Source organism: Eschscholzia californica, unplaced genomic scaffold (genome assembly GCF_041429995.1).
Source record: "Eschscholzia californica isolate CP2 unplaced genomic scaffold, dmEscCali1.0.p SCAF_2, whole genome shotgun sequence".
NCBI lineage: Eukaryota > Viridiplantae > Streptophyta > Magnoliopsida > Ranunculales > Papaveraceae > Eschscholzia > Eschscholzia californica.
In genome coordinates, this window is record NW_028238309.1 from 62,198,232 (window position 1) to 62,207,773 (window position 9,542).

Genomic DNA, 9,542 nt, shown 5'->3' on the forward strand with positions numbered 1-9,542 from the left:
CTGAACCCGATCTCGCTCCCGCATTTTAGCCTCCGCTGCAATGTTAATCAAATCTTGCAATGCAGTTGCGTCAATGGTCACCGTTGCCCCTTCATTCGGATTTTGAATTGGAGTTGCACTGCTCTCAGCCTGCGCCGTTGTACCCACAGTTCCTGTCGATCCTCTTTCCTCGGCAAGGACTCCTCGACCTATCGCCTTGCCTGCACCTCGGCCTGTCCCCCTGCCTACACCTCGGCCTGTACCTCGGCTTGTACCTCGACCTTGGATGCGAGCACTACTACGTCCCCTACCAATAACTCCATCTCTGTCCATGAATCTAATCAAGAGAAGAATAAGGAGATAAACTAAATTAATGTCACGCACAAAAACCAAGGAAAGATTAAAGTGCCACTACTGCTTCTAACTGTCTAATAGCCCTAGACACAATCCCTAGGATTTATGAACCTAGAGCTCTGATACCACTTTGTAACACCCCAAATCCAGATTTTCACGTCGGCTGCCATGAAAACCTAAACTTAAAGCATTTCTTCGCAGAACAGTAAACATATACGATATACTCATCAAGGAGACAAATAGTATCGAACATGAAGCTCAAAAAGTAACAATAAATCAACTACTGAAACTTTGCCAAGTTTCTCAAAAGTCATAGGATGTCTCTAAATCATCGACACAAATGTCGGACAAGATAAAACATAAATAACACCAAGTGTTTAGGAGATACAACTCCAAATAACTACCTAAAGAAAGAAAGAAAAAAAAAACCACTAAAGAAACTCCTCCAAGGCTAACTATGACTCAAGCAGGTGGCACTTCCCGATTTCCTTGTCCTGAAAAATAAAAGGTTGGGTCAGACCCCAACAAGTAGATTTCGAAACCTCTAAAGCCTCAATAGACAGTTTCAAGAGCTACTAAAACAAATAGACAACCACTTATCATGAGAAGATGTCCAAGTATAGTATCCGAGTTGTGACCATTAGAAATAAAATGTACCACATATGTAACAAACAACAAAAAGCGACATGGCGAGTTGGTGTCCACCTTATGTAAGAGTGTGGCCCACAAGGTCATCCATTGTGTTAGCGCCGACCCCATACGCTCCATACCTATATCACATCCGGTAGAGAAGGTCGAACCAACCACAATACTCTTACAACCCTTCACCAACTCCATCACGTCACACATACATAATATCACACCATTTGTAATAAACAACCAAAAGCAATATGACAAGTTGGTATCCACGTTGTATGAGAGTGTGGCCCACAAGGTCATCCATTGTGTTAGCGTCGACCCCATACGCTCCATACCAATATCACATCCGGTAGAGAGGGTCGAACCAACCACAAAACTCTCACAACTCTCCACCAACTCCTTCACATCACACACATATAATAGCATCACACCACAACATACATAAATCAAAATCATATTCGATAGCATATTACGACATACGAGTTCCATATTTGTAATTTTGCAAGTAATGAATCAATGATGATAATAGCCTAAAATTCTCATATCATGTTGAGTTCTAGGGCATGTTCATGTATCTATATAAAGAGTGTTGTCCAATAGTGAGAGACATATAATTATAAGAGCTATATACTAAAATCATGACAAATAGAGAGGTTTAGCCTAAATATCATTGTAATACATGAATCTAGCATGGAAATGTAAATGAAGGTTGTATGGTTCATCAAGTATATCATTATAGCAAATATCCTCAAAATCTAACACATAGATGAGATTCAAAGTGACCAAAAAATGAGTTTGTATAAATATAGATCTACTACTTCTAGCATATATATTCATGTCAAGAACCCTAATCTATGTTCAAGTAATACTAAAATCTAGGGTTTGTGGTGTTATCTAATTTGTCTAGGTTTTCTATAAAAATGGCTATTCAAGCCCTAGAGGAGTAGAAATCTACCTTAGTCCAAAGCCAAACAATGAAGAGAACCCCCACACTAAGAACCAACCAAGCAAAAGATCCCCCCAACACCTTGATGCCTCCTTCTTCTCCTTCACTTGCCCTAGTTTCCCTCTCTAGAACCAACACTAATGTCTACAAAAGAAAATGAAGAGATGAAGAAAGTGGAAACTCCCAAAGTGGATGTAGGGTTTAGGGGTTAAAAGGGTTTAATGGGGTTGTAATGGAAGGGAAGGAAACCACCTTCCCACTTTCTCACTCTATCCCTATCTCCACAAAATGAGGCTGGAAAAAAAATGAAGAAGAAGAGGTGAGGGGTAGTAGGGTTTCTAGTGGGGTTATTAGTGGTGCTGCTAAAGGCACCCACCAGTTACTTGTAGGGGCACTACATAATCGCTCTCACTTTGTTCACATATGGTAGTCTAATATGAATAGTTTCTTCTCCTCCATTGCCTAGTTAATTGTTACAAAATCTTAATCAATTCTAGATGTTGATCAACTTAACAAAACTATGATTTCGGAGTAGATTGCGTTTTATACCTGCGCGATGGTAACTTGGATTTGGCTCTCGACGAGTTTTGTAGTAATTAAGGAATCAGGCGGTCCATACGTCTCTGGGTTGAGATTGCTCTTTAGTGGCCATTCGTGCTAAAAAGATGTTATGTTAACTTCCAAATTTTATATTGCGGGCGTGAAAACTCAAGGGGTGGTAAAGCGATGTAACTAACATTAAGTTACTGTACCTTGACACACCGAATACATAAAATGTAGCGCCCATAAGTAAAAGTTGGGTTGCCTTTAGCAACCCAACCTCATGGCCACTTACAACCGTGAGACCTCTCACCGTTTTGGTGAAAGGTAATCCTTTCCCACCCATTTAACCCATTTAACTCATTTAACCCAATTAACTCTCTTAACAATCTAAACCCTACACCCACTTTTGAGTTCCCACCTTCTTCATCTCTTTCTTTTCTTGTTGTAGTTATTAGTGTTAGAGAGAGGGCTTGAATAGCCATTTTTATAGAAAACCTAGACAAATTAGATAACACTACAAATCCTAGATTTTAGTATTACTTGAACATAGTTTAGGGTTCTTGACACAAATGTATATATTAGTAGTAGTAGATCCTTCATTTCTACAAACTCATTTTAGGTCACTTTGAAATCCCATCTATGTGTTTAGGTTTTGTAAGATATTTGCCCTAATGACGTACTTGATGAACCATACAATCTCTATTAACATTCTCATGCTACATTTATGTACTACAATGATATTTAGGGCTTAAATCCTTTATTTGCCATGATTTTAGTATATAACTCTTATAATTAGATGTCTCTCACTATTTAACAATACTCTTTATATAGATACATGATCATGTCCTAGAACTCAACTTGATATGAGAATTTTAGGCTATTATCATCATTGATTCATTACTTACAAACATTATAAATATGAAACTCGTATGTCGTAATATACTAACGAATATGATTTTGATTTATGTATGTTGTGGCGTGATGCTATTATATGTGTGTGATGTGATGGAGTTGGTGGAGGGTTGTGAGAGTTTTGTGGTTGGTTCGACCCTCTCTACCGGATGTGATATAGGTATGGAGCGTATGGGGTCGGCGCTAACACAATGGATGACTTTGTGGACCACACTCTCATACAACGTGGAACTTGTCATATTTCTTTTGGTTGTTTATTACAAATGGTGTGATATTATGTATGTGTGACGTGATGGAGTTGGTGAAGGGTTGTAAGAGTTTTGTGGTTGGTTCGACCCTCTCTACCGGATGTGATATAGGTATGGAGCGCATGGGGTCGGCGCTAACACAATGGATGACCTTGTGGACCACACTCTTACATAAGGTGGACACCAACTCGTCATGTCGCTTTTTGTTGTTTGTTACATATGTGGTACACTTTATTTCTAATGGTCACAACTCGGATACTATACTTGGACATCTTTACATGATATGTGGTTGTCTATTTGTTTTGGTAGCTCTTGAAACTGTCTATTGAGGCTTTAGAGGTTTCGAAATCTACTTGTTGGGGTCTGACCCAACCTTTTATTTTTCAGGACAAGGAAATCGGAAAGTGCCACCTGCTTGAGTCATAGCTAGCCTTGGAGGAGTTTCTTTAGTGGTTTTCTTTCTTTCTTTAGGTAGTTATTTGGAGTTGTATTTTCTAAATACTTGGTGTTATTTTGTTTGATCTTGTCCGACATTTGTGTCAATGATTTAGAGACACTCTGTGAGTTTTAAGAAACTTGGTAAAGTTTCATTAGTTGATTTATTATTACTTTTTGAGCTTCATGTTCCATACTATTTGTCTCCTTGATGAGTATATCGTATATGTTTATTGTTCTGCGGAGAAATGCTTTAAGTTTAGGTTTTCATGGCGGCCGACATGGAAATCTGGATTTGGAGTGTTACATAAAATATATATCGGGTTTTTATTCTAGCTTGTTGTATATTGCAAATATATTAGTTGCATTATAAGTTAGCGTACCTTGACCAACTGAATACTATATGGATTGGTCCCAGCGAGTGTTTGACGAGCAAACTCTTCGTCTTTTAGCCAAGAGAATCTATCTCCTGCTAGCAAGAAATTTAATTAGCATAATTGGTCAGCGTTTGCAAATCTGTAACATGTCTAGATTCGTATATGTTTTAGAGTTTCAAAAAATTAAGATGTTAAATTTGTGGTCATTTAACTCAAAACTAATTGATAATGAGCAGGTGCCTACACATTATATTTTTACTAACTTACTATTTTTTCCATGTGGGATTATTCTCACATTTGTTCATCGTGGACTGGTTTGACAAGAGAGAGAGAGAGATACATACTCTGTAACAGCTGTGGAGTTTCAAAGATTAAGAGTTGATCTCCTTGGGTTGCCACCACTTTCACTAGTTGTTTTAGCACAGATCCAACATTCGACAACGAAAACCCTTGACTCTTTTTTTCTCCATTTTCACCCTTTTTAAGCAAGGTGATCCCATCCTTGAATATAGAACTTATGTCTGTGAAGTTCTTGAAACTGAGGTTTATATCGACGCGGGCTAAAGATTCAAGCACCGGTGGCAATGCACTAAGGCCTGAGCTCAATGTCTTCACTGTGAATGATAATTGTTTCTCTTCTGAGAATTTTTCATCCCTTGCCACATGAAAAGTATCTCCTTTCTTCTCTGTCAATGGGTCTGCCCACCATAAGCAACAACCTAGTTAGCATACTCATATTTTTTGTGACAAAATAAAGTTGAAAAATCCCTTCTTTATCTTTGAAATTGGACTCCAAGAGTCATTACATTTGAATGACATCGATACATCTTTGATTATAATATGGAATACATCATGAATTTGAATGAACACTATAATCGCCACTTAAGACTTCTTGGGTCCTAAAAGCTATATAAAGACCCATAGAGCCATCTTAGGGGGTCTGAAAGCCCATCTATTTCTACCTTTACTTTATTTATTGTCCAAATTACATGGGAGAAATCTCAATGATAAACTACTTCCGTCGAAACTCGATCTCATGATCTCACGGGCTTAAGAAGTGTCCAATCACTGCACCAAAAGGTGGTGGACAAAACTCCCTTTGTTAAACATGTTTTCATAGAATTGCATGACTCTCCCATATGAACTACTTTCATGACTGGTTCACTTGTAATTTCTTGTATATACTTTGTGCTTCGAAGGAATTAACTGTAGTACAAACCCTAAAAATAGTCATTAACAATATTTAAAATCTTCTTACGGAAGCAGGAGATCCCTCTTGGCTAACGCCGTTAGATCGAATATGAAACAATCCAAATTAAATTAATGGTGAAAAGTTTTTTTGGAAAAGTAGTTTCTTCGTGAATAATTTTTTAGTATTAGAATCTTTGGAATAAATTTTGACATAAATACAGGGAGTTTCAAAACCGATTTTCAAAACCAATTTACCTCTCTTGAAGAGTAACCATGAGGATTAGTGGAGAGATTTGAGGGTATAACCTCCCCTTTTTCTCTCTATTCTAAAGGTGGGTTACTTTTACTTAATTACCCCAAAAACATTTATGTAATTACAAAAATGTGTTTAAACGGTTTTTATTCATGAATTATCGTCCGTTGGATCAGGCTCCAACCAAATCTCTAAAATAAAATGGACGGCCAGACTTATCCCCTGGATAACCGACCGACCTGTTTTAATATAATAGATGTGTTTCTAAATTTTTACGATATTTACAGAAATTTAGAAAAGAGAATAACTAACTATTGTTGGAGATTTCCCTTTCCTAATGGGAAATGATAGAGTGACTTAGAAATTGGTACTTAGAGGGTGACATATTTCCTCATTTAGAAACAAAAGCGGTCCCCATCATAGTCAAACTTTGAAAAAACCTTGTCTTTTAGTGATTCCACATCGCTGGGCATTAAAATGCCCAAAAAACTGGACACTCTAGCATCTCCCCCGTAGAAAATTCCCAACAAATAGTGTAAAGACGAAGTAAATGTACTCGACAAATTTAATGTACTATATGAGCCCGCTCTAATAAATGATGGTGGTCCAAACTAATTGGGAGGTCAAAATTAGCCGAGACTAGAAAAAAGGAAAATGACTTATATCAATGAATAGCTGGTATAGTGACATAATGTAACAAATAATAGGTGTGCTGTTAAGTTTGTAGTCATCCAACTCAAAACCAATTGGCAATGAGTGGAGAGGACCTATACTTTATATTCTTGGTTGCTAGTTACCCATTCTCCAATGTGGGACTATTCTCAAATGTACTAAGAAAAGGTGGATATTTTTGGCTTACTCACATACAATTTTACCTTTTTGTGACGGGCCACGGCCGGTCCTGCAACGCCTTGGATAATGGTGGTTAGGACCACCTAGTACTGGTCTATCTAATTCGTCACTCAGATCTGGATTTCTAAGATCGTTGTAAAAATTGTAGTCGTATATCCTTTCGAAACTCTTCCGTTCTCCTTCTCCATTTCCTCTTAACCTCTTTAGCTCCTCCTCCCTTCTCTTCTTCAATCAATTTGGTCTGTCCATTGGCAAGTATGACTGCTCAATATCCATATATTAATCAACAATGAAATTCATTTTTAGAGAAAAGTAATCTTGCCTTTGTTATGTTTCCAAGTACTCAATTCAAAATAAATAAAATGAATTCATTAAGTTTTTAATACAATCCTATCTTTTTCGAAAACAATGAAGGACTTCATTCAAAACTAGTCCACAATATTGAGCAAAGACTTCAGTGATATCATTTTAGTGGCGATGTTTTTTTTTGAGCAAAACCATACTTTCATTCAATAGTGATAACAATCACAAAGTTACATGGTAGATAATTGTTATTTCTCTCTAGAAACTTCATGAGAGTTACATAAGATAAGTTCGTAGGAATTTCGAATGCAAAGTACCTCATGAAGGGAAAGAAATTGACTCGACACTGACTAAAAAAAAAGACCCTAAAAACCGACAAAAGGAGAACCTGAAGATCTGAGAATTAATGACCCTAAAGGCCGACAAACTAGAATTCATGATACAAATAAAATTGAAAATTAGAAGTTGTTCTCACCACTTGATAGGTTATGTGGGCGTGGAGGACTTGTACTACATATTTAGAAATATGAGATATTGTATGAATTGCACAACTCAAAATTAATTGACAAATAATAGAGATGCGCAGAACATGTGTTATAAATTTATTGATAGGGACACTTTTCTTTCTTGATGTCTGACTATTTTATGCGAGAAAGTTTTATAGGAAGGTCATTGGCTCCTTTATTCTTGTGGCAACTAGGCTCCGTTTATTAACACCTTCTCAAAATTATATCTTGTGCTTTACTTCCTTACACGTCTCTTAGTTCAGGTGGGTGATCCGATCTACACAAAAAGGTCTAAAAGCTAGACCTAACTTTGTATTTGGAAGAAATTGTTGAGCACGATTTTATCATTAGAAATGCAAAGTTGTAAATGCAAGCAACTAATTATGTACCTGAAGGCTTTACTTTCATTTGCATATTGATGGTGATCTATTTCTATTTTGTTTTGAAGCCCAGAGCTTATGCTATTAAGTATTCAAAGGAAAGAATGAAAACGACCACACTTAAGGTCGATTGCCATTATAACAGCCTCTATTATTGTCCCTATTTCAGTAATTGATAATGACGGGAGAGACCTTATGTTTTCGGTTATTAAAATATCACTCTTTTTATGTGTTACTATTCTTATACACCTTCTCATGTAGGGTTCTTTGAGCAAATACACGTTTTTTATGTGCCCGAAATGTGACTTTTATGATAGATTTTCATGACACATGCACAAAGAAATTCTATATAACACAAATACTGAAAATAATTAAACCAAAATCTTGTTTTAAGGATTTATCCTAGACCTGTTCAAGTGGTTATTGTCAGTTATCCAAGTAATTATTAAAGAGCTCATTATTATTTAATAATTACTTTTAAGGGCTCTAGATATAACATATTAATTATATGCATTCAAACTTAAATTGTTACTCCTATTTTATGGTCCATCGTTTATAAATTTAGTAGATTACTTTTACTATATTAATCCACATTAGTCATTAGTATTAAAAATATGAATTTAAGACTATTACATGTGGGTCTAGCTATATACAGTACCATGTTAAGTTTTGTGGTTATCTAATTCATCAAAACCACCGGCGATGAGTATAGATGATGCAGACATCAGACATTATATTCTTGGTTATTGCAACCTTCTACTCTTACGTGGGACTATTCTCACTGTTCTTAACATAATCATATTTTGTATGATTTTTTTTTACGTGATGTTTACTCTTGACTCCACAACGTTTTGCGCCATGTTTTAAAAGATGCCTTCACCATGCTCCGTCATCACCACCTCTCCAAAACCAGAAAGCTTTATTATCCAATCTGAGAGGAAGATGGAGAAGCATGTTGAGGAATAGTAGATGCAAATTACAAAGCCGATTAAAATGCCTGTGTTAGCACAAAGGGACCAGAAAAGCGTATAGATTGAAAGCCCAGTAGACTATGGTGCAGCCAAACAGACCAAAGGAAATAGAAATAACAGGCAGGCCAAAGAAAAGTGACACAGAGAGACTGGTACGAAAAGGAGTAAAATTGAAAGTAGACCTCCAAATATTGCGGTTTTCTAATCTTTGTAAATTTTATTCTCATAATTTCCTTCTATGTTAACGTCTGTTAGATGCTTACACTCTTCCATTACATCGACGGACAATATCTCATTCATCGTGAATCAAATTAATATTGACCTCAACTATATAAAATGCATTTGATATGTAATTAGCCAAATGATATGCAAGTTATGCTCCCAATGTAAGTTTAAAGACATCCAAAACTAATAATACCCGTTGTAGGTCAACACTTATTTGCTCAAGTGGTCGATAGTGTTGACATAAATTCTGAAACCTTGGAGGCCCTAGGTGATCCAGTTCGATTCTCTGGAGGTGAAATCCATGGTTTATAGAAATTGGGTTATTAAATGTATAAATACAGTAATTTAGTTGGGCTATAGACCCGTTGTTTCAGTTGGCTTTAGGCCGTTATTTAGTTGGACTTTAGGTCTGTGTGTAAGAGCTTAAA

At 36.5% G+C, this 9,542-nt stretch overlaps 1 protein-coding gene across 1 annotated transcript; it reads right to left on the bottom strand.

Annotated features, from left to right (window-relative positions):
• Window positions 1–2,335: 2,335 nt before the first annotated feature.
• LOC147560020 (linoleate 13S-lipoxygenase 2-1, chloroplastic-like) lies at window positions 2,336–8,778 on the bottom strand. The gene is made up of 6 exons (XM_086659238.1): window positions 8,752–8,778; window positions 6,753–6,954; window positions 4,778–5,131; window positions 4,440–4,525; window positions 2,468–2,575; window positions 2,336–2,380 (listed from the first exon to the last, which is right to left on the bottom strand). Exons 1-6 carry the CDS (start codon window positions 8,776–8,778, stop codon window positions 2,336–2,338), a joined length of 822 nt encoding a protein of 273 aa, XP_086515364.1.
• Between the last annotated feature and the right edge of the window lie 764 nt (window positions 8,779–9,542).

What these genes read in the sequence shown, in the direction of transcription:
- LOC147560020 (XM_086659238.1), bottom strand. Translation starts at nt 8,778, where the DNA reads ATGGCGCAAAACGTTGTGGAGTCAAGA. An exon ending in AACTCCACAGCTGTTACAGA is followed by an intron (nt 4,526 to 4,777) that starts GTATGTATCTCT and finishes TCTTGCTAGCAG; the next exon opens with GAGATAGATTCTCTTGGCTA. An exon ending in ATAGTATTCAGTTGGTCAAG is followed by an intron (nt 2,576 to 4,439) that starts GTACGCTAACTT and finishes ACATCTTTTTAG; the next exon opens with CACGAATGGCCACTAAAGAG.